The sequence below is a fragment of the Cibotium barometz genome, chromosome 57 (assembly GCF_041138505.1).
Source record: "Cibotium barometz isolate CiBa-2024 chromosome 57, ASM4113850v1, whole genome shotgun sequence".
Lineage (NCBI taxonomy): Eukaryota > Viridiplantae > Streptophyta > Polypodiopsida > Cyatheales > Cibotiaceae > Cibotium > Cibotium barometz.
The window spans coordinates 12,593,310-12,618,650 of NC_141102.1; the positions used below are offsets into that span (position 1 = coordinate 12,593,310).

The window sequence follows — 25,341 nt, forward strand, 5'->3', positions numbered from 1 at the left end:
ACATCCTCATTAGGTGGAGGAGAATGCTCCATCCACAATATCCTTCAACGAAGAAGTAGCCTAGTAGACATAACCACTAGTGTGACAGTGCTAACTTCAATGAAGAAGTAGCCTAGTAGACACAACCACCAATGTGATAGTGCCAATTTCGCAAGAGGTGGAATCATCAGATGATGAAGAAGAGAAGCCTACAACACCACAAAAGGGGCCATATCCTAAATGGGTAAAGCAACTTTTGGATAGGAAATCTCCATCAACAACAATCACAAAACGAGCAACTGTTTGGCTTGTAGTGCAACAACTATTCTTTTTGGGCCGAGGTAGTTAACATTGATATGCATATACTTAACATGAGTTACACAAAGGTAGTGAAGGGCATGATACCTCAGAAACAAACCCTCAGTTCTATATTTTAGGACAATTGGTTGTGAGACGATTTTGTGTATATTCTATACTCATCCAAAACCAAGTGGGATTCCAAGGGAGCAAAGGAAGTGTATCTTCTTGGGAAATAGTATGGAGTCAAAGGGTCGTTAGTGACATTCCTAAAGTCACATGCCTTTTATGCTTTCTCTTTCGAATGTCAAACCTCATCGTTCGACTTCACATCCTTCATATCCTCCTCCTTGCCCACAGCCTTGATCAAATCTTCTTTTTCATCCATCTTCCCATCAAGGATGGTGTTAGACATTAGCTTAGGAAGCCATATCATGTCTCCTAGATTCTTTTGAGAACAATCACAAGCTATGTGACCCATTTTTCTACATTCATAGTAGGTTGTAGTTTTCCCCTTTAAACACTAATGTGCAAAGTGTCCTATCTCATGACATTTGAAGCATACAAGCTTCTTAAGATGCAAAGAGTAACAAAACCTCTTCATGTGTTCAGTTTTCTTACAATGCTAACAAATCATTACTTTATGTGCCGAAGTCTTCCTCTTATCAATGTCAATGTTCATCACTGTGAAGGTCTTCTTTATCTTGATTATTCCAAGATTAATCCTCATGTGCCGAAGTCTTCCTCTTCTTATCAATGTCAATGTTCATCATTGTGAAGGTCTTCTTTATCCTGGTTATTCCAAGATTAATCTTCATGTGGACATCATCGTGCACTTGCATCTTTTCTGCTAGTTGCATACAAATCTATATTCTTTCTTCGAAATTAATAGCATGCCCTTCTAATTTAAATTCTTTCATCTTTAGTGCTTGTGCCCCAAGCCTCTTTTGTTGCTTTTGCAACTCTTCTTGTCGTACTTTGACTTGCTCCTCAAATTGCTTTTGCCAAACTTGCAACTCTTGTTCGTTTTGTCGAGAGTGTTGCATTATCATGCAACAAGTCTTTGCCTTTATTTTTCAAGTGTCTTTTCCCATGAAACAAGTCTGTTTCTCTTCATCAATTGATTTTTGAAGTTCCACCACTTCTATTTGTTCATAAGCTCAACTTTGTTTTCTTGCAATTTCTCACATCCAATGAGCTCTTTATCTTTGCTTGGACATACATCTGAATCAAGTAATGACACTCATTGTCTCGTCCTCAAAGTGCTTCAAATTCATAGGGAATAATTTTTCCATTATGGAATGTATGTGTGTATCCTGACGTGCACTCCTGTGTGTCAAGCCTTTGGAAGTGAAAGGTTTAAGAAAGGATGGATGAGAAGAGTTTGGCGAGGATAAAAGCAGTTTGCTACAGGGTGAAAGCACAAAAAATTGCTGGAAGATCCCCTACTTTTGCTTTTCTCTGCTTTATTTTTGCGCTTGTGAGGCCTCCTTCTGCCACTCGCTGTTGATTGCGCTTAACTCGCTGATTGCACTGCTGTTGCTATCGTTCGACGCCGCTCTTACGCCACCGTGCTATTCCTGCTACGTTCTTTGAAGAAGGTGGTGCCGTGGTTCCTGCTCCACTTGGAACGTTTATCGAATCAGATAATTTTCTTTATGCAAAAGCGAGAGTTTCTCCTGTCGGAGAGTTTCTCTCGAAGGGGAGGAGGCTATGCCTAAGACGTTGTGCGTGCGGGACCAAGACTGGAAGAAACCTTCACAAAAAGGTGCAAGGGGCTCTTCAAGCAGGCCCACGAGCTGGCGTCGATGTGTGGCTGCTCTCTGCAACACAACCTGCAACCTGCTTGACGTGCTCTGATGACGGACGGTTGTGCTATACGCCTTCGCCCATTACTGCTACTAGCTCTCTGCAATTGGCTTCTCTGCAACACAACCTGCAACCTGCTTGACATGTGTGCTATGCGCCTTCGCCCATTACTGCTACTAGCTCTCTGCAATCGGCTTCTCTGCTGCAACACAACCTGCAACCTGCGCCTTCGCCCATTACTGCTACTAGCTTTGTGCGCTCAAAGACGTGCTCTGTTGTGCTATGCGTCTTCGCCCATTACTGCTACCAGCTCTCTGCAATTGACTTCTCTGCAACACAACCTGCAAATGCTTGACGTGTGTGCTATGCGCCTTCGCCCATTACTGCTACTAGCTCTCTGCAATCGGCTTCCCTGCAACAACCTGCAACCTGCGCCTTCGCCCATTACTGCTCCTAGCTTTGTGCGCTGAATAGAGCTCACTAGCTTTAAGGCTTTATAAAGTCCAAAAACTTGAACTTATTATTATGTTAGGCCTCAAGCCCTAGAATGTTTACAAAAGCAAATAGCTTTTCTGAAAAAAAATCCTACAGTATGCTTTTCACAATCGCATGCTCTCTCTTCCCAAATATTACAACCTAAGGTTTCAAACTTTGTTTACATGCTCTTATACTTGAGCTTGCACACTTCAACATTCTTGATTCATCAAGCTCAAGGGGCATTCAATTTTCATGGTAGAGGTATGCTAGACAAAAGAATTGATCAAGAAAATTAGGCAACCTAAACTTCCATTTATTTCATTTAGTTTTACTTGTCAACTTGAGCTGGAAAACAATTCTAATGGTTGTATTAAACTAAACTCCTAAGGATTGGTGACGAAGAGCCAAACTTCTGAAATAAAATTGCAATTCTTATACTACATGAACACATGCGCCAAAAGGTTGACCAAAAAGATATCATAATGTCCACCTTTCAAGGCAAGCCAAAAAAATGTCCAGAAATGTTCTCTTCAACAAACACTTCAAATTATAGATTTTTAAAACAGGCCCATTGACCAAGGTAACAATAGAAAAACCCTTCACATATAATAGAGAATCAACAAAGATTCCTATCTTCAAGGTTGTTGAAAAATGTGTAACCTTTAGAGCTATATAAGGTTTCAGTACTACTACATATACAAGTATCACATTCATACAATGTGAAGTGCATTCACACTGGGTCCACTCCAATACCATCCCTCAACTTCTATAGCGGTGGAGCACTATGATCTATGCATCATAGTGGATTAGCAAATTATCCCTCAACTTCATTGGAGGTGGAGTCCCATGATGGTCAATGCATATCTTCGATCACCTGTTTTATTCAATATATCACTAAAAATACAAGCAGGTAAGAATTACCAGTAAGGCAGTGACACCTTGCAGCAGATAGCTTGTCTGGTCTTCTTAGTTGAGTCTAGCAAGAGGTATTCGAGTTACGGGAGCTCCATTGAGATGTGAAGGCTTGGTTGTGAGATTCTCGTGGTCCATGACTGCATTCTTTTCTTTAGCAACAATGCCCATCTGTTCCTTGTATTTCTTAAGGATGATCTCTGCTGTGGGAGCACACAGCTCCTCTATGGAGGCCTTGCTGGGAACATGGATTTCTCGCCTCTTTGGTGTCAAGGTAGTGGGTTGGTCCTCCTAAGAAGCAGCCACCAAGAAGCTTTTTAGTCTTTGGAAAAGAAAATATTAAGGCTTTATATTCCGAACTTGCTGAGAGAAATCTTTTGCATTATGAAGATCAGTAGAATACACTAAGCAACATACTTTGATGTCTTCAAAGCAACAGTCTGAGAATCTCTGCAACTCTTCCACTTTAGTGTGGTGGCAGCTCCTAAGGGTAGCAAGCACCTGCAACTGGTTCGAGATGCAACACTGCAGCCCATGCTCTGCTTCATTGTCAAGATTGGCGGTGTCTGCAGACACATTACTGGTGTCAGACATAAGATATTTCTCGTCTTCAAGAGCAAACATTTTAAAAAACCACCTTGCATGTGTGCACAGAAAGAAGCGTTGCACGCCTCCACTTCCTCTTGAGCTGCCAAACTTTCATTTTTGAAGTCTGTTCTTAACCTAGAATTGATCTCCTTGGCCTCCCTGCACTCTCATGTATACCACAGTAACAAACACAGCCATAAATTAATTAACTTAGCGAGCTTTGAGACCATGATAGGTGCGCATTAACAGCAAGCTCTTGATGTTCAGGGATTCGAATACAAACCTGACCATTGCTTCAATCACTGGGACGTGACTTTTCGTGCACTGTTCTACTGAGTATTGGGCTTTTTCCCATTGCTTTGAAGCATCATTTGTCCCCTTCATGCTGCAAATAGTTAAAAAGGAATTTAGGACCTAGTCATCTCCATGCAAATAATTATATGACCCCTTTCTTTCAAGTTTAGGTAAAAACTCTGAACTTTGAGATTGCACCAATCATTCGTAAACAAAATTACATAGAAATCTCAGGCATGGGTGACGAGATCAGAGCCTCAGTTCACTTTCCGAGGGGAGCCGGTAGAGAGTGTCAGGTCATATGTCTACTTGGGAGTTACTTTCACAGGACCGCGTTTCTCCCTGAAGGAGGCAGCAGCAGCTAGATTAGCTCGAGGGCATGCAGCCTTGGGGGCACTTGAGAGGCAGTGTGCACACATACAGTTTCAGGAGCCACGCACCAAATTGTGGCTATTTGATACGCTTGTCACACCGACCCTCCTGTACGGAGCTCCAGTTTGGGGGCCCAGTATACATCACAGATCTCAGAGAGGGACAGATGAGGGATGGAGGCAAATGGAGAGACCACTGATTATGATGATTGCCCGCATGATTCGGAGCAAATTGACAGTACCACATGAGATTGTTCGGGCTGAGTTGGGTGCCCCACCAGTAGTAACCGAGGCCCTATTCCAAGCAGTTACCTTTTTACAGCGGCTATGGGAGCTCCCTCAATAGAGGTACTCCCGATTGGCATTGACCTCATCCATATATTGGCAGAGGATGGAGATACTCATTGCTGGTATGCTCAGATGAGATCATGGTTTGATCTACATGGTTTGCGGATAGAGGCACTACCACCCTTTTAGTACAGTCTGGATTGTCCATTTTTTTATCTCACCCGCTCAGAGCAAAACCGCGTGATCAAGATGGATATCATCAGAGTGGACACAGAGAGGACATGGACTAGCCCCCTTAGGCACGAAAATGGCTCATTAAAGAGCCACTTTCTACACCTCACTAGATGATTTTACGTTGTGCCATTGGACAGATCCGGACCTCATCACACCAGCTGCGGATTCAGACAGGGCGATATGTGCATCAGATCTTGGATGACCGCATTTGTCAACTATGCTACCAGGAGGTAGAGACAGAGAAACACTACATTTGCCGATGTACAATATATTCCGAGGGAGATATCACTGCCTCTTCCGAGAGGGTTTTGGGCCGTTACACAAGGTCATGGAGTTTGAGGATCAGAGATGCTTAGGATTGTTTCTACGAGCTCAAGAGACGCAAAGAGACCCTCTTGGTAGACAAGAGGCCGAGCCATGGTGTACCTAGACAAAGGACCCTGACAGATTTCTTCGGCACCAGCAACCCAGCCCACACACCTCCTGATACCTCCTCCATTGGGCCATCAAGGCACCGACCACACCCCCAGGGAGTCACCACTGATAGAGCAATTATCTTATGTCGTGCTCGTCAGCCACGCCCCCTAGGATCCCGACCATGGCATCCTCACCATCGCCAGATCAGAGCCATTATTGCTCGGCATCAGAGGCACCTACCTCGCTTCTACGACCTCTCCATTCTAGACAGCCCCATGGCGGAGATACTTGATCTAAGGAGAGGGCAACACTTCAAACTGATCAACATACATGGATCTACCTAATATACATTTTTCAGTATTTTCCACTATTTTTCTACTAAGTATCATCTCGAAGTCTTACAGTTCTGTTCTTATAACTGTAGGACAATCAGTTTATTGTACTTTTTAGTCTCATTTAGTTGTTCTCTTTGATGAGACACCAACTTCAAATGTACTCTCAGTTTTGGTCTCATAGGCCATTATGGCCTCTTAGAGACGTTAATATATCATTTCATTTTTCTCTCTCTCTCTCTCTCTCCACTCACATGTTCAACAAGGGCTATCAACAAGGGCTATACATTGATGAGATATCTGACTACATGGATAGACAGGGAGGACCAAGAGCATGACTGCCAAGAGTCTTGATCCCGGTCCTACTATATGCAAATGACATTGTCCTTATATCCGACTCACCTAGATGCATTACAGGCCTTCTGAAAGGACGGGGGACCTCACTGTGAACCTTTGGAAGACCAAGGTTATGAGTTTTAACACTACCCCACAGTGGATAGGCAGATATGCATAGCAGTTTACTTATAGTGGGGAGCCCGTGGTGTTAGCATTTCATCCCTGTATGCTGCCCATATTTAGCCCATACTTGTTCCCTTTTATGGCCCTTGCTTGTGGGCTGGCAACCCTTATTTTTCCCCTTTTCCCTAGCATTTTTCCTAGGTCGGGTGCTGATGTCTAGTCGGCCAACTCCAGTTGGCCAGCCCCTTACCTATATGTAGGTGGGCTGGCCTCTCCCATTCATATGTTCATTCATGTTGTTGTGCGGTTCATGTTTTCACACACTTGCTCCCTTTTTGTATCCTTCACTTATGAGACTATTGTCAAAATATGCAACAGAGATGAAGACAAAATTTGAGAACACAAGAGCAAGTAGAGTGCAGAAAATAGACAGCACAAGAAAAGGAGAGAGAGAGAGAGAGAGAGAGGCGTGTAACTCTGCTCTATATACACAAGAAGATCCCGAATACAAGACAACAATGGCAAGGGGCTATGGGGCCATTTTATATGGCCCCAACCATGCAGTCGGCCTGTAGAAAGGCAACCGACAGGGCCTGAAAACTCCACGACCAGCAAAGACCACCAATCGGCCAGCATGTGTGAGAGGTCGTGGACCTAAAGAGTCAATCGGCCAGCCCATGTGTCCTCCTGCCAACACATGGCAACCACCCAAGCCAAGAAAAATGGGGAAAAAATATGGAGTGGGAAAAAATGAGAAAACACCTAATAAGGGCGGGCACACCCACAACAAAGGCCCTGGTGTATATGTATAGACAGGAGATGACTTCTAACACCCCCTCTCAACTCTTGGTTGCTGTGGAACCATCCCCAGGGAGCTGGAGTGCCGTCGGAGCAACGCCTTTCCAATTACATCAACCCCAACATCATCTTTTTCAACAACATACTAGCTACTCATTTCATCAAACACAATATCTCTACTTAACCTCAACTCATGTGTAGTAGGGTTATAACATCTATATCCCTTTTGCTCAAGGGAATATCCAATAAATACACATTTTTCTACCTTTGGATCCAGCTTTGTACGCAACTCATTTTGACACATGCACATAGGCAATGCATCCAAAAAATTTCAAGTGAGACAAATCAAGTTTCTTGCCACACTGAATTTCTCCTCTAGCGTTACATCATGTATGGTTGCAGTAGGGGTCATGTTCATGATATAAACTATTGTAGAAACAACTTCAGCCTAATAGCTATGTGGCATATTCTTCTCTGTCTCATCAATGCCCGTGATGTCTCTGCAATGTGCCTATTTTTCCGCTCAACAACTCATGAAAGCATGTGAAGTGCCTAAGGTCAGATGGAGGAGGAGAGCACTACTCCAATGAGTTCTCAGATTTTTTACGGAAGAATGGCATTCAGAGACAATGTACATGTAGATACACTCTTTTCACGAACAAAGTGCCTTTGGATGACCGTGGGTTCCATCAATGGAAACCCAATCCTGCCAAGTAACCTCTGCAACTTCACCACCTAACAAGCCGCACCACAAGCAGCCCGGTACTCTACCTCTGTCGACAAGACAAGAGATAGCTACCTCTTATTGCTCCATAAAGCTGCTCCTAAGCCTGAAGTAGATCTCCTCGTGTCTAGATCTCCTCCCCAATCTGAGTCACTCCAACCTTGGAGTTGGACTCCATCCATCAATCCCCCTCCTGTGTAAAAGAGTCCAAGATCCTTCGCATGGTGTAAAAACCACAAGATATACAATCCTACCTCCCAAAGAGTCATCTGCAAACATGAGCTCAGCATCAATAAAATGCTGAGTACTAAGAGAGCAAATGCTACAGCAACGTTATGGCCATATTCTTTGATGATATCTCCTTCCCAGCCTGAAGAACTTCCTGTTGAAGAGCTTGCAGCTTGTTAATGTGCTCCCGCATTGTCGATGACTTTGCAGGGTTCATAACCCACATCTATACTTCCAAGGAAATCCTCTTCATGGGCGATACCTTGTTATAAAGAGAAGCCAAATGCTACCATATACCTCTGGCCAACATCATCTACTTTATATGATTGATTACCTACGATGTGCAGTTGAGAAAGATGAATGAACGCACCCTGGCATTGACACAATCCCACAATTGTGCCTGGGCCTCCCGATCCTTATGAATCGACGGTAACTCCCCTTCCTCTACCTCCGGACGTGAAACCCCAACAACGATGAAATCAGCAAGGTCGTATGACTCCATAACAAATTCCATCATAACCTTCCATATGCCGTAGTTGTTCTCGTCCAACTGACGGTCCACCGAGATCGTGGGGAGTGTCGGGATCTTCACATGTCTCTCAACCATCACAAGCAGATCTGCCATTGCGGGGATGTAGCTGAAAAGGGTGGGTGGATGGGAACAAAGAAGAACTTACACCTGCAAGTGGCTGTCCAACAAATCAGCCTGCCTTCCTCTTGCTTCTCCTCTCTCCTCTTCTCAAACAGTCCAAAACAATCCACCAATCAGCAACGCAACAATCCCCCTCTTGCTCACAAAATTCCCAAGAACTATCAAGAGCCTAGGACTCTGATACCATGTCAGAATATGCAACGGAGATGAAGACAAAATCTGAGAACACAAGAGCAAGTAGAGTGCAGAAAATAGACAACACAAGAGAAGGAGAGAGAGAGAGAGAGAGAGAGAGAGAGAGAGAGGCGTGTAACTCTGCTCTATATACACAAGAAGATCCCGAATACAAGACAACAATGGCAAGGGGCTATGGGGCCATTTTATATGGCCCCAACCATGCAATCGGCCTGTAGAAAGGCAGCCGACAAGGCCTAAAAACTCCACAACCAGCAAAGACCACCAGTCGGCCAACATGTGAGGTCGTGGACCTGAAGAGTCAGTCGGCCAACCCATGTGTCCTCCTGCCAACACAGGGCAACCACCCAAGCCAAGAAAAATAGGGAAAAAATATGGAGTGGGGAAAAATGAGAAAACACCTAATAAGGGCGGGCACACCCACAACAGAGGCCCTGGTGTATATGTATAGACAAGAGATGACTTCTAACAACTACTAGGTCTCTTGCTCGGGATTTCACTACAATATATTCATCCTTCCTATCTCTCTCTCTCTTGCACTCTCAGTTCAGCACATTCTAGTGCTCCCTTTGCTTTTGCTCTATGCACTCTATCATGGTATCAAACCTCTAGGCTTGTGCGTTTTCTGCCTCGTCTTCAGCCCTGTTTTCAGCCTCTCCTTGCTGCATTTTTTTCTCAAATTTGCTGCTGCTGGTCCGCCTGTTTTTTCAGGACAGCAGCCCCTTTGTTGGCTGCGTTTTCTTTTCCAGTGGACATATATCACTTGCGGAGGGGGTTTGGTGTGGCTGGTTGCTTTGAGGCATCTTGGTACCTGTGTGGTGGACACTTCTTTCTTTTGAGTTGTACTTTTTTTTTTTGAGATTTGAGCCCGAGTATAGTGATGGCTACCTCGACTATGCTTTCTGAGTCTGCCAAGTTGGATGCCTCCAACTATACTTTGTGGAAGGTGAAGGTGAAGTCGACCTTGCATGTAGTGGATCTTTGGGACTAGCTAGTATGCCACCCCTCCCACCCTCTCGACAATTGGTGTGATTCAAGCACAAGTTGATGCTTGGGAGGCAAATGATCATCGTGTTTTCTCCTTTCTCATATTGAATTGTTAGGATTTTGTTCTCTCATGTGTGTACAACAAATGCGGCACATTAAGTTTGGAGGGCCCTTGCAGATCTTTACGAGATTAAGTCTCCAAGATAGATTTTGGCTTTGAAAAAGCAACTTATGAATCTTTCGGTTTCCGCTTTTCCTTCTTTATTTGCTTTCATCACGAAGATGAAAGATCTCCGGGATGAGCTTGTTGTATGTGGCAAGAATATCTCTACTCACAAAATGGCTAGTGGGCTTCTCTCCAAGCTTCCAAAGAGGTTTGATGCTTATTTTCAGTCTCTTGTTTCTTGAATCTTCTCCTCGGGCTGTTCCAATTACTTGGGAGGATGTGCTCACTCCATTATACAGATTGAGTCTCGCTTTGAGGAGAAGACCGACACCTCTGGTGGTTGTGATGGAGCTTTGACTACTCAAGATAATGGAAAGAATCCATAGAAGAAAGGGAAAGGGGGTTCTGACAAGAGCTCCAAGGACAACCACAAAGACCAAGATAAATCTTCTAAAAACAAGGACGTGGAGTGTCACAATTGTGGCAAGAAGGGTCATATAAGCATCCCCAATGTTTAAAGAAGCAAGATGAAGAAGGAAAGGACTCTACCTCTCTGCGGTGTCCCAAACCAAGAAGGCTGATGATATTCTCATAGTAGCCGATACTAGTACATTGGCGCTTGTGACTTCTCAGTCCAAGTCTTGGATTGTGGATAGCAGTGCTACTGCTCACATGACACCTCATCGGGATTGGTATGACTGCTTTACTACCAAGATACGCACTATCACCTTGGGTGATTCTTCTTCCGTGCCAATTCATGAACGTGGCACCATCCCCATCTTCCGCTCCTCCAATGACAAGAGGTACTTTTCTAACATTCTTTACATTCTAGATTTATCATTTAACCTTTTGTCAATGAATGCCCTTACAACTCAAGGTGCGGAGTGATCTTGTCTTGTCTCACGAGATTACTATTCGTTGATAAGGAGACTAGTAACATCTTGGCTCAGGGAGTCCACGATAGTGCATTATACAAATTGACCACTTTGATCTCTCACTCTTTTGGCCGAGTTTTTGGACGAAGCAATTGCTAGGAGATGGGAGCCCAATCACCGACATTGCTCAGTGCCCTAGGGTGGTATGCGTGCTGTTGCTGTGTGACTTTGATATCGGCCTATGTGGTCCTACGCGATCCTAACCTCTGTTTGATCAAGGTGCTCGAATTGAAGGAGGGTGTTGGAGGTCGCAATTCGGGTAGCTACTCTTGAGTTGTCCCATGACTAGAAGTTGTGGTGGATTATCCCATATGCGAGAGCATGGAAAGTCAAAAAGCCATATATAGGGTGTGGTGACACCTTGTCATAGATATCTTCTCCGACCAAGTTCTTGTGGGGTTTCTTGTGGGGAGCAATGGCTGGAAGATGAGAGCCCAACCACCAATGTTGCTCAGTGCCTTGGGATGGTGTGCGTGCTGCTATTGCATGACTTTGATAGGAAGGACATTGTTAGATTGGATACTCAAAGGACCTGGCACTCACCCTTGGAGGGCACGAAGATGGCCTTCTACAGAGATCGCCTTCTTCACTTGAAGGAGGATAGCTTTATCACACCCCCATGCTACATGGACACACATCTATCATTTGGAGCGAGATGTGTGATTAGCAATATCCACACCTTATCCCACCAATTGACAATGGAAAAAGCCAAATATGGACCAAGGACGACTGCACCAAAGGATAGGATGTGTCAACTTTGTCACACAGAGACTGAGACAAAGGAGCACTACATATGTCGATGTCCAATATACTATGACTCATGAGATCAAGGAAAGGTTTCATTGCCTCTTCCGAGGCAAGTTTGGACCACTCTCCAAAATCTATGTTCAAGCTTCTAAGGAATGTCATGACTCATTGCATTCGGCATTGTGTTACATGTAGGTCGAGCAAGAAAACGTCATTCAAGTCATCATAGGCAATGCGTCCAATTGCCGCAAAATGGGGTGCTTGGTAGAGGCAGAGTTTCCATCCACTGTATGGACTCCTTGCACCTCTCATTGTCTAGACCTACTCATGGAGTATATGGGAAAGCTAGAGTGGGTGAAGAGGGTGATCGCACATGGTCTATCAATTGTGAATTTCTTCACAAAGAAGGTGAAGATGCTCTCTATGTTTCGCGAGCAAAGCAACTTGGAGCTTAAGAAGCCCTCTTCCACGCGGTTTGCCTACATGTGGCTTCTCTTGGAGCAACTATATGATGTGCAACTGAAGCTTCAGATGATTGTAGTTTCCTCGGATTTTGGCGCATGATGGCTAAGAGAAGAGACGAGAACTAGTGCGGACCAGTTCTTTTGGCTTGAGGTGCGTGTCATTGTCATTGTGATGACTCCCTTGTATAGGGTTTTATGACCGACATGAAGGATTTCACATTGGGACTTCTCACCCACTTCATGCGAGAGATCCTAGCCGACGCAAGACCTCGACATTCCTATGGAGGGAATTAAGTAAACCCAGGTCCCATAGGCCATCTAAATTCTCCTTCTTGCTCTTTCTTTTCTTTCGTTTTTAAATCTCTTTCTTTTTTCTTAATACTTAATACTTATTAACCTAGTGGTATTTTGCATTCTAAGGATCCCACCGAGCCTACACCCACTCCACGACGTGATTTTCTTGTGACGCTTGTGGATAGGAGGTAGCGGTGGATACACTGGCTTATCCATAGTCTTGCGGCCTTGTTGCATCTCACCTACAAAGTACTAAGGCTCTGCATCAATGAGGAGCTACTTTTCGATCGAGATGCCTACTTGCCAAAGATACTCTTCATCCACCATGAGCAAAGAGAGTTTCTCCAAAAGCTCATTCGATACAATGATTAGAGGAGAGCAGCTTTCACGAACCCACTTTGCTCAAATAGAGAGTCGATCCAAACACTTTTTTGGGAGAGTCATTTGGTTATCAAATGGCTCACATACAAAAAGTGACTTTGAGAGCCTTGTCACAAATGACTATTAAACATTCAAGAGTCAACTTTCAAGACTTTTAACTTTATACTTTAGAGTAGTAACTGGTTCTTACATCCTAACTCTCTTATTTTCTTATAGGATTTCTCTTTGGAGACATGTGAAAGGAACTAGAGTTCCTACTCACTCATACACAAAGATATGTAATCGTCTGAGCACCATGCAATTAGAACAGCTTGTATATTGCCACGCTAACATGCGCATGGTGAAAAAGATGCATGACATGGAGATCTCCAAACACGTAGAAGTCTCCAAAGTTCAAAGTTCAATTCATGATATAGCATGTCATGAGTGATGAGTCGTGACTAGTAATTTATAAATGTTTGCTTTCACGTGAATGTCGATGAGTTCAAGTTGTCAATCCACAAAGGACGAGATCCAAATAAGGAGACTATATATGTCGAGCTTTATAGGAAGCTAGAGGAGACTGACCGTCGAGTTTCTCATACTCGTAGAGGTTGTGCAGCTAGAGATGGCACACGAGTAGAAGAAAGCATTGTTCGGTGCCCTACTTCGATCGACTTGATAACGATATATGTGAGACGTGGCTCGACTTTGAGAAGCTCTTTAGCAACTATTGCCGAAGAAGAGAATGCTCCTATTGTAGACATCAAAGAGCCCGAGCACGATGATGAGGGCAATGTTCTTAGTAGCGAGGATAATTTTGGATTGGTCTCTAATGATGAAAGCACCTCTAGCAAGGGCATTCCTTTCCCTACTGATTACTATGACAAGAAAGACTAGAGTCTAGAGTCTAGATACTTTTGTACTTAGTGTTGTGAGTCACTACACACTTTTTTGTATTTACTATTGCAAGCCGCGGACCATGGCTCTCATTTTTAACATGCCGCACGTAAATGTTCTCCATTCATGACCCTTTGTACTAGTGTTTTAACTTGTTTCTAGTTTATGACAACTCCTCTAGACTTTGCATCTCTAAAAGTGTACAAATATCTATTTTTCATTTGCATTTTAAAGTGCACCGTACCTCAATAGAACTTATTTTTTAAAAATTAGAAGTTTCATACCGATACCATTTTTTTGTGCCTTCGTTTCATACCTGACAACTATGTCCTAAGCATCTATGAACCGGGAAGTCCATGATACTAGAAGCTCCAAGAGTTAAAACCTAAATTGCAATGCACATAGACTGGTCATTTAAATTTCACCTCTGATGGCTTGTTGGATATGACGATAGATAAAGTCACCCGATTTTCTTTGCTCCGTCTTTCCAATACCCACGACGCGTAAGAAGTATAATCCGAGAGCGCATGAAACAAAGATATTCATGATACCCCTCATCTTTCAATCACTCCATCCATCAAAGGGGTTAGAGTAATCATACTTTGCTCATCCTTCGCACATTGGTGTAAGTTTTTCGCCGATCCTTTGCCTCTCATCATCAAGCGCAGTGGTGCGCATCTCATACCATGCCAATCACCCTGGGATGGCCTCACCTCCGCAATGGCCTTTACCAACTTGTGCCATTATGGGACCTTGAGCACATGGAAGGAGAGATGGCAATCGATGACCATGCACACAATCTCCTCATTTGCGGCCTTCATCTTCGTCTTCACATGTGTGAGGTTGTTTATGTTTGCACTGATGGTGGTTTGCCTCATTGCTAGAGAGCTCTCCTCCCTTGGCCTCTTTGATTGATTGAGACAAAGCCAAAGCCAGAGCCAAATGGAGCGAAGAAAGGACTCACAGACGCAGAGACACCGAACACAAAAGCTTCTCCTTGCACGGTGCAACTTCCCTCCCAAGCTTGCACACATCTGCAAGGAGCCTCATCACACTATTTATGTAACCCTTCCCGCAAAAGTTGCAAGCCCATTTCCATGACCCAGAATTACCGGTAGGATTCTCGATTCTCGCCGGTGGTAGTATATGTTGGCTGTAGCTAAACTAGAGTTTTGACACGTCACACAACCACCCACACACAAAGAGAAGAAGGCACACACAAGATGATAACATGCAAAGAAATGATTACATTAGAATGAGTGGAGTTGGAGAGTCAACTCCATAATATCAAAATACAATAAAAGTGGCAATGTCCTTTCACACCAAATATCCAAGGAGAAAAATCCAAAGGAAGAAAAGTGTTCTTGGTTAGCCCATGTTCACATGTGGCACTACTCTAATGTATCCATATATGTATCACTTGATAGAATATCTACGTATCTAGCATTGTATCAATCCCTAGTCATTAGAATATCTGTTGTAGAGGAGATGTTGGAAAAAACACATGCTCTCTTGCTATTTATCATTGTATGGACTCTAATGTCAAAGGACAAATATATAGCCGTAGTATATAACTACCAGTGTGTGTATGTGTGTGTGTGTGTGTACAATCTCTTAGAATATATTTGATATTATGCAAGGCCTGTAGGATGCTTCCTTGGAAAGAACTAGTCCAAGTTTGATTGAGTCAAACTTGGAAAGAACTAGTCCAAGTTTGATTGAGTCAAAAGATAAGACTTTATGTCTATAAAAGCATGTATTTGGTGAAGGCTTTAAATATATCAATCAATTATCATGTCGTGCAAGATTCTCTTAGCATTATGAATCTCTTTCACTCTCCACCTCTCTCTACGCACTCCACACACCATGGATCTTTTCAATCCACCATAGCCTAGCCTACTAATCCTAGGATTCCAAGTTGGTACCAAAGCCAAGGAGGACATGTTGAAATGTTATTAGCCCAGCTGGTCAGCTTGCCAATTCCTCTCGACAGAGCTAAACGAAGGCCGAATGCATGTATGAGCAAATGGAAAACCTTACTGATATGCCGAGTGTAATCACGGGCCAAAAAGAAGACTATGTGGATAAATTCTTAGGATACCAACCGTGACATCACTAATAGTGCCAAAAGCCTCTGACCCTCGTATCATCAAAGCCTCTTGATACCCTATGTCTTGGCCGTCAAGGAAGGATGTTGGAAAGTCATGGCTTAGCCGCCTACATTTCGCATGCATACAGTTCCAAGCAATGGGATCATCTATAAGTAATAGAAGAGGACCATTCTCATCCCTCCTTCACCAATTTTTGTTGCTTGGAAGAGATTAGAGCAGTGGAGGTTAAGTGCGCAATGATGTGAACACTACTAGGATGGGTGACCTCCTAAGACATAGGAGTCACGGTACGAAAATACAATATCGTATGACAATTTTTGATACGATATAAAATTTTAGAATACCGTACGATAAAATATGATTTTTTTTTACACTTACAAACTATGAAGCTTCAAGCTTAAGTGCGAGGGAAGGTTGGGAGAGAAGGAGTCTACAGTGCTTGAGAAACCAGAACATGGAGATGTGTCTCCATGTTGGATCTCCCAATTGTCTCCAAAAAAGAGCTTGCATGGAAAATGCGATACCAAAGGTCTCCCACTGTAGCCTTTATGACTAAGGGACCGTCCTTGCACAAATATGGACAGTGCATCTAGGGTGATAGGTTTAGGGACTCCTCTGTAGATCAAAATGACCTTGTCCAAATCTTCTCCCCCATACATAACTTGAGAATCTGACCATCTAGCCTACCTATACCAAGGATCTCCAAGTGATGTGACAAGATTCTCATCCTACCAATCAAGTGTACACTACCAATCTACCTTGCTAGATTTTTTAGGTCTCAACAATCCCATATGGAATACTAAGTGGACACGAAAGTTGCGAAGTATTGTGAGCATTTGGGATCTTCGTTGAGCAAAATTTCTGAGCATTTGGATTTTTTTTCTCAAGGTGAAAAGGGAGAGTGGAAAAAAAATTGTACCGTACGAAACCATACGGCACGAATAGATTTGTACCGATACGAGAAACAACCCTGTTTTGAGAAGTGACCCATGTTCACTACAAGCTGAACTAGGATTTTGACATAGCAATCCACACACAAAGAAGAAGACACACAAGATGATAAGATGCAGAGAGATGATTACATTGGAATGAGTGGAGTTGGAGTCAACTCCATAATATCAAAATACAATAAAAGTGGTGATTTTCTTTTACCCTAGATATCCATGAAAAAAAACCCAAAGGAAGAAAAGTACCCTTGGTTAGCCCATGTTCACATGTGGCACTACTCATAGCATATATGTCAATAAATCTCTCCTACAATGGCGATGTGAACATGTACAAGGTCAGCACAGATCACTCTCTATAGAAGAGTAAACCTAAAGCTTTGCGGAAAGCTTCAAACTTCTCGAGGCAACGCCTTCATGAATAGATCTACAAAGAATAAAGATAATGAGATCTCCCCTGCATGTATCCTCTCCTTGACATAATGATAACGAGTCTCTATGTACTTAGTACATGCATGGTTAGTACGTGCATGAAACACAAGGTTTCGTGCATCAACTATAGCACTCTAACTATCAATGAGTATGGTGATAGGTGTCTACTAACGCTCACGAAAATCAACCAATCTCCTTAACCATACACAATCTATTGTGGTTGTAAAGGCTGCCCTATACTCAGCTTCACAAGTAGATGTCGCAACAATGGATTGCTTTTTGCTCAACCATGATATGCATGAATGCCCCAAAAAGAAACAATTCGAATTGGTGGATTGTTGTGTATCGTAATCACCTAGTCTGAATCACTATAAGCATGTAACTAGAAGTTACCCCCTTGGGATATACCAAAACAAGATCCAAGGAGCCCTGAAGATAACGGAAGATCCACTTCACTGCTTGCCAATGCTTTGTACCTAGATTGTGCATAAATTTGCTACACTCGAAAACCCCAAACTGAATATCCAGGCGTGTGTTGCATAAGTATATGAGGCACTTATATGAGACAACCCACTGCTTGGCTATAACACTCGTATCAAAAGACTCTCCAACATCATACATGCTCAAGTTGAGCCCTGGCTCCATCAGAGTAGAGATGGACTTACAATCTTGAAACCCAAATTTATGCAATAGCTTTTGAATGTACTTTGTTTGCCGTACATAAATCCCAACATCTATTTGCACAAATTGTATGCCCAATTTTATGGGCACTCCGTGGAATTGAAGATCAGCTTACCCACTTGTGAGTTTTTTATTTGAACTCTAATAATGATCAATCTATCTTCCAATGATGAATGAGTGCTTTGCAATCAAGGCTTGCTTTGGCATCCTCTATCTATTGTGAAAGAAGAGACAGGCACATGTTTGTCCTAAGTTTATCTCTCAGCTTATACAAAACGTTTCCTTACTGTTTGTAATTTACAAAAGATTTTTGAAACGCATTTACGGACCATGCAAAGCCTATTGCTACCCCTGCCCCCCTGAATTTTTCAAGGAACTGTTACATCACCGAGAAATACTTACTGGACAAGACATCACAAATGCTGACAATACAGCATGTACTTGAATAGTTGGGCCTTGTAGACCCCATTCAGCCTCAGAAGACTATTATCTAATCTCTCGATTTGCATGCACATCCACAGTACACCCAAGAAACAAGAAACAAACAGCACTTCAATACATACCAGTTTTGTACAAGTGTTTCCATCTGGCAATGTCTTGCAGCCAGCTGTCCAAACTCTTCAGCACTAATGACTTCTCTGTGATTCAAGAAGGATTTCCATTGGGTTTGGGTCTCACATGCCAGATTTTTTACCTTGTTCATGCCATCTTGCAAGACATATCTTTCAGATGTAGCCTGCCCTCTTAGAGTGGTAAGCATAGCATGTACCTAAAGCATGAAAGGAGTCAGTAGGAAAGTTTAACTGCACAAAAATGCTACTTTTCTAACCTTAAGTCTCTTAAAAAGCTCAAAGAAGAACAGAATAAGACAGCACCAACCAAAGCAGACTTTCGAGCTTTTGTCTTTGCAAAAAGTGCAGTGATGTCTTCAAGCATTTGCTGTTCTTCTTGACTAGCCTGTTCCTATAAACCAAAAGTTCTTCTCACAACCTTAATCATCGTGCATTAAAATCCTCAAATTTTGCATCCTACCAATTACCATGTCATGATCTATCCCAGTAAACTAAGGATAAGGGAGAAAAGTGTACCTCAAATGTCTTCTCAAATTCTGCCAAACTATGTTCCTGGGCCAGATTATTTTCATCAATGCAATGACTTAGCTCAGCAGTGTGTCTCCCAAGTTGATCAAAAGCATCCAATGTTGCTTTGGAAATCTCCTTGGTAGCCAACATACTATTATGTGCTCCCTGTACAATGAAGAAGAGCAGCTCATTACAAACTTTCGAAAAGCACATTATTGAGTACAACTTTCTCCTTCAAGTATATGGATTCTTGCTAGCTTCCACGTTAACAAAACTGGATAGAGCAACTTCACACTGATTTGGGGCACCTCTCTTTGTTGCTGGGCAAAAGCTGCTATTTCATTTTGCTGCTTCAAGAGGGTACCTTCCAGATCTTGTAGGACCAATTCTGCCTCTAATACGGCATCTCGTAGTAACTGCTTGAAAGAAAGAGGTCGGAATGAAGATCGAGGGTGTGACAAAGATGTGAGAAAAAGCACATATATTACAGAATTGCCCCTTACATTTTGCAGCATGATAGCATGATCAGAAGTTGTGCAATTCACTTTGTCAAGCATCGAGTTTGCACTGTTTTCATGAGATTGGGCCAACTCGTACAGACCTTGAAGACGGGCAAAGTACAGCAGCTTTAAGTCTTCCACTTTCGTCTTCAGCTCTTCTGCAGACTGCACTGGAGACATTGAATTCAAGGGACATGGCCTACAAGAAACCCTTCACTTCTGTCTATCCATCACTTTCCATTGAAAGATGCAAGCCTTAATCATTGGTTAGAGGGATACATACATTTATTTTGGTAGACATAAATGCTTGGATCTGCTCCTCGAAGGACACAAGATGTTCTTGCTGCTGTTTTATGGAAGTAGACATGTCCTTGCGGAGGATGTCCAAGCATTTGGTAAGCTCAGACTGGAAGTTCTGGACAACTTTGATGTTCCCAGCTTCAACTTGCTTCTTCCGCTCTTCATAACCACAAAAACAAACCATTCAAAATAACCATAGCATCTCGACCACACCAAAACTTGCCTACACTCATAAGAAATGATTGCTTCTTTTTACCGAGTTTTGTGAAGAGACCAGTCACATCTTGGACAGTTTGCTCAAAGTTAGAGCGTACAAAGTCAGTCTTCTCAAGTAGAGCCGCTTCTGCTCAACAGAAGCAATGAAATCCCATGATTCAGAAAGGCTTTTATCTAGGCCCTGTAATCACATATGTATATTATGTATATCATGTAAGCAGATCCTGGTACCTGATTGCTGCTGACTTAAGATTATGAAATCCTTCTCATTGATCTTATCGTTTGCTTGTCTGATATCTTCCTTGGCTTCCATAAGGGTTTGTCTTGTGTCTTCAAGATCTTTCTGCAATGTTGGGAATAGTCAAGGTTATCTCCCAGATTGCAAGAAATATACCTCAGAACGAGGAATATGCCCAAAAAACTACTTGGAAGAGGTCCAGTACTCCACACCTGCTTTAGGTCCAACTGGGCAGTGATTTCATTGCAAAGCTCATGCTCCAACTCATATCGTGATTGCATTTCCTCCAGTAGCTGCAACATTGACAAACAGGACCACCTCCAGATTTGAATTTTATCTACAAACATCCACTTTATGTTTGCCAAGTCCGCCTCTCTTGCAATTTCTCTCCCAATTTTCAGTAATTTCTTTGAGAACTTTCCCCTGATTTTCCCTGATCCTCAATATTTCCTAAGTTCCCTGTTTTGACTTCAAAATTTCTCCCAATTTTCCCATCCCCAAATCCTCAATTTCCCCAATTTACCCAATGTCCACCCAGATTAACAACTCTAAATCTCCCAATTTTTTTCAATTCCCCTTAAATGTTCCCTGTTCCCATTCCCCACATGTGAGCCATTCCTGTTTCCCAACCTTCAGCCGTTCCAATTTCTCCACTCCCATTTCTAGCAACTACTATGGCAGTACGTCCTTGCAAATCATGAGCGTACAAGCATGGTCCCACCTTGTTAGTGATGGACCATATTGTTCACATGATATTAAGTAGTTTAAAAGGTGCCATACCTTTCGGGTGGATTCCAAATCATCCTCCACATGCTCGATCTTCACGGCCATGGCCTGCTCAATACAGGACTGTAAATACCCATTCTCAAGGAGACTTAGGTCATTCAATGGAGAAAACAGTACGCAAAAACCATTCAAGTCGAACCTTTCTATCTGCTTCCTCTTGATAAAAGCGATCTCGAGGAATGTAGACCCCATTTTTTTCACGTGCAGCATGTAACTCTGCAAGTATATTTGTCCCCCAGAAGCTCCATCATTATACAATTTTTTTTAACATTGCAATTGTCTATGTAGCTTCCAGGTCATCACCCAAGACAACAACTGATGACGCGACTTTACAACAACGAAGAAATGAAATGGCTTGTCTGGGCTAAGAAAACTACATTTACCTGCCTTAAGTCTCTCGATCTCACCATAAAGTTCTTTGATAAGAGTTGTCTTCATCAGTTTTTGGTTTACCTGAAACAGCCAAACTGAGTCATCAACTCCATCAAGCATTTGGAAAGACAAACAAAAGAGGCAGCATATAACAGAAGATCCACACCTCTGGCTTGTTCTTAATGCTCTTGGCTCTTTGGGCATAATCCAAGGTACTCATAGTTTCTTCAAGACAATGAACAGATGGAGAGACAGTTGCAATTATGCATGTTTTGGTTCTACCGCCAAGAGAGTCTCTCAAAAGCCTTGTCAACTTACTATCCCTTTTAACACAAAAACACCCAAATATGTTAGGGACCATCCTGAGCTAAGCAGATGGGGGGGAACATTTCAACAAAGCCACATGTATGTAGCACCTGTAGGGAACATGTCCAAGATGTTCTACCAGGCTTGTTATTACACGACCTAGCGTGAGTAGGCTTTTATTGATTTCACCTGCTTCTCTTGCTCGACCCTGCAAAAAATCAAAACATCAATTCTCTTGCTTGACCCTGCAAAAATCAAAACATCAATCCTCTTCCTGTTCCATGAGCCACTCACACGCACACACACATGGATTCACATATATGTATGTACATATGCATGTGAAGGAGATAGCACAGGCAGAAGCATAAACAGTAAACTTATGAGAGAGTGCAAAGGAGATTGAGCGAGTTGGACAAGATCACCTTTTATAACAGCACTAAAACTTTACAATGGCAATAGCCAGCAACTGAGTGTTGTGAACAATGTGCAAGGGAAGTGGATGATGGAGAGAATAATGGGAAACACCTTATATAGTGCAATAGGGACCTGGCCGACAGGCCGTGGACAAAATAAATAGGAGAAAATATATAAAATACCCAATAATAGGTATAGCCCCAAAACACAGAGATGCACAAATTCTAACAGTATGTATATGTATGTCTGTATCCATGTATGTATGTATGTGCATGTATACATGCACGTAAAACAATCATACATCTAGGGGAAAGCTAAGTGCCAACCTCTCTGGCACCAGAACGACAGATGTTTTCAGAACCAGCAAGGTCCACCAGATTAAGTTTTCCACATTTCATCAATTCCTCCCCTTCTGCTGTTGCTTCTTTGATGTGAATGGTTATTGAGAATATCGAGTGTGATCGGCTGGCAAAACACAAAATGTAAATCATCATGAAGAACTTGAAGAAAGGCATGCAATCTTACCCTACATAAAACACATCATAAATACCATGGAGGATGACCATAAAACTGCCATATAGGATATATTTGAATGGATGGAACTGAGTGAAAAATCTGCTAAGAGTACCTCGACTGCTTGTTCAGAAGTGTCTCCGCAGTGCGCCTCTTGGCTGAGCCCCTATCAAGCAAGTTGAAGATCTCAGTAGAGTTTGTGACAATCACCTCCTCCAAACCACGAACAATCACACCTCCCTTTCCATCTTCCATCAGAGTCAGTGGCCTTCTCTTGTCATCCTGGACTTTACAGATGTCCTCTGGTACTAGCAAATCAGTGGTTTCCTCGTTATAGAGCTCTAAAAAGGTGACCTTTACAGAGTACTCTGCATTCTGAAGCTCCAGAGTATCAAAAATTTGTTTGATGGCTCTAGGAATCACACCAGCATCAGGTGGAAGCTCTCCATTCTGAGGGACAGCATCGAATAACAAAGATCAAAATACCAATAAAGAGAAAGAGGCTGCATTTGTACACTTTCTTGTGTTGCCAAACAGAGCTTGCCAAGCGAGAATTGATGGAAGGAGCTTCCACAAGGTACCATAGGACTACTGAGAGAAGCGAATTGAGACTTACCCTAGACTTCCTACCTGCACCTTCCATGGTGTAAGTCTTTCCTGTCCCAGTCTGTCCATAGGCAAAAATGGTGCAGTTAAACCCTTCCAGCACTTCATTCACAATTGGCACTATAGCTTGATCGTATAGGTCCTTTTGCTGCGACTGTGGCCCAAAAACCTGTCGTCCAGAATGCCATCAGTGATCAATTGAACAGGCAAAGAGAATATGTAAAATGTTTCAGGCTTCCTGCATGGGCATGCGTGGTCTTGCATGAGATGCATAACTACGAGTCTCAACCTAATGCATCCAATTCCAGAACGGTTAAGACAGCAATTCGAACAAACGGGCCTCACCTTATCAAAGGTGAAGGTTCGGTCATGCTGCTTGCCTGCAATGTTCTGAGAAACAGAAACCTCGCGCTGCAGATCATGGCAGGTGATGACCTGTGGGGCATTGGAACGCAGCTCATCATCGTTGAAGGGTCTGTAGAAAGAATAAGAAAACGAAGAAAACAGAAGCTGAGGAGGAGAAGAAGAAACAGAAGCTTGACATAAGCCAAAAGGGTGAGCTATCTGCAGGAAAACAAACACAAAGGCACAGAGGAGACCTGCAGGAAAACGCATGTCGCAGAAGCCAAAAACCTTACCAGAGAGGGGGAGAGGGAGAGGAAGCAGTGGAGGTAGAGGGAGAGCAGACCTGCAGCGTAGAAGGACTTGAACGTTTACGCCTTTTTCCTTCTCGTGGCGAGAAGCCATGGCGCAAGCAGAGGCAGCAGCTCGATTGACAGTCTTAAAGCGAGCAAGGATGACAGGGGCTAAGAAAGAATGAAGAGAGCAGCACTATGTGATAGTGATGGGGGGAAGAACAGAAATGGGGTAGTAACACCCGCGAGTTTTTCAAAGTTTCTTTTGCAAGTTCCCGCTTTCAAAACTTTCCTCTTTTTGTGCACCCCCTCTCTCTCTCTCTCTCTCTCTCTCTCTAAACCCGCCTAGGAACCTGCAAACCCTACACACCATGGCCACAGGTGAGCCTCCTTGAAACCCCCGACCTCTCCGCCAAAGCCCATAAACCCTAACCTCATCCCCATCGCCATCCCTCTCCGCCATGGAACATGCAAACCCTACCCACCATGGCCACAGGTGAACCCTCGACCTCTTCTCCAAAGCCCATAAACCCTAGCCTCATCGCCATCGCCATCCCCCCTCCCCAACCTTCTGGCGTTATATAAACTCTCCTGCAAACCCTCACCTCGTCGCCATAGCCCAGCAGCCCCCTCGCAAATTCCTGATCGACATGGTCATCCCCCCCTCGTTCGCACTTGCCCTGGTGACGTACGGAACCCTTAACCCTAACCTTAGGTTCTCTTTCTCTCTCGCCATCGCCAGACAAAGCCTCTGATGAGTCCGCGCCATGTCTGCTCACCTTTACCAGGCCTCGTTTGTGGCCTGCATGTAGCTAGGCTGACATCTACCTCTTCCAAAGACGACGCATCAATTCCAGGTACAGCCTGATGGAATGATATCCTTACGAACGAAAATAGAAAAAAACACAGACAGACTACCTGGCTATCTTACAACAGAAGGGCAATGCTGCAGGCATTCACAGTCTGTTTTCCTTCCATTAACCTCACAAAGATTGTGCTGGCCTTGGTCTCTCTCTCTCTCTCTCTCTCTCCTCTCTCTCTCTCTCTCTGATCGTGTGGGTAACAGCACCAGGTCACAGGATTAAACTTCCAGCAGGCTGTTTATGAACAACGGCAGGCAGCAAAGGCCCTTGAATCCATCGCTGCAGGAAACGCTTCATAGCTCTGGAGCAATACACACATGGCATCACTGCATCATCAATGCCGTGTGCACCTTGTGCAATGCTCTGATGTCATGTCATTGTGTTGTCTATGCGGTTGAATGCAGTCCATAGACTTACCTTACTAAAGGCATTCCG

The 25,341-nt window shown here is 43.3% G+C and overlaps 1 protein-coding gene across 3 annotated transcripts; it reads right to left on the minus strand.

Moving 5' to 3' along the window:
• Positions 1-3,091: 3,091 nt before the first annotated feature.
• On the minus strand, positions 3,092-24,312 carry LOC147606438 (kinesin-like protein KIN-5C). Of its 3 annotated transcripts, XM_086792209.1 has the most exons (24): positions 24,097-24,312; positions 23,754-23,883; positions 23,419-23,577; positions 22,918-23,252; positions 22,616-22,754; positions 21,986-22,083; positions 21,736-21,892; positions 21,581-21,650; positions 21,337-21,413; positions 21,192-21,245; positions 20,624-20,704; positions 20,405-20,516; positions 20,214-20,300; positions 19,941-20,116; positions 19,661-19,822; positions 19,466-19,573; positions 19,164-19,322; positions 18,955-19,038; positions 18,639-18,844; positions 4,346-4,447; positions 4,112-4,221; positions 3,892-4,040; positions 3,652-3,765; positions 3,092-3,621 (listed from the first exon to the last, which is right to left on the minus strand). In XM_086792209.1, the coding sequence occupies exons 1-24, from the start codon at positions 24,153-24,155 to the stop codon at positions 3,529-3,531; spliced, it is 3,021 nt and encodes a 1,006-aa protein (XP_086648335.1). In that variant the 5' UTR covers positions 24,156-24,312; the 3' UTR covers positions 3,092-3,528. The 3 variants fall into 3 exon arrangements, with proteins under 3 accessions (XP_086648335.1, XP_086648334.1, XP_086648333.1); XM_086792208.1 differs by having other exon boundaries at positions 3,092-3,765; positions 18,955-19,032; XM_086792207.1 differs by having other exon boundaries at positions 3,092-3,765.
• Between the last annotated feature and the right edge of the window lie 1,029 nt (positions 24,313-25,341).

Bases quoted from the DNA above. Each gene is read 5' to 3' on its own strand.
- LOC147606438 (XM_086792207.1), bottom strand. From the start codon at position 24,155: ATGGCTTCTCGCCACGAGAAGGAAAAAGGCGTAAACGTTCAAGTCCTT. The intron at 23,884-24,096 runs GTCTGCTCTCCC...TTCTTTCTACAG, and splicing joins CAAGTCCTTCTACGCTGCAG to ACCCTTCAACGATGATGAGC. The intron at 3,766-3,891 runs GTATGTTGCTTA...GCTGCTTCTTAG, and splicing joins GTTGCTTTGAAGACATCAAA to GAGGACCAACCCACTACCTT.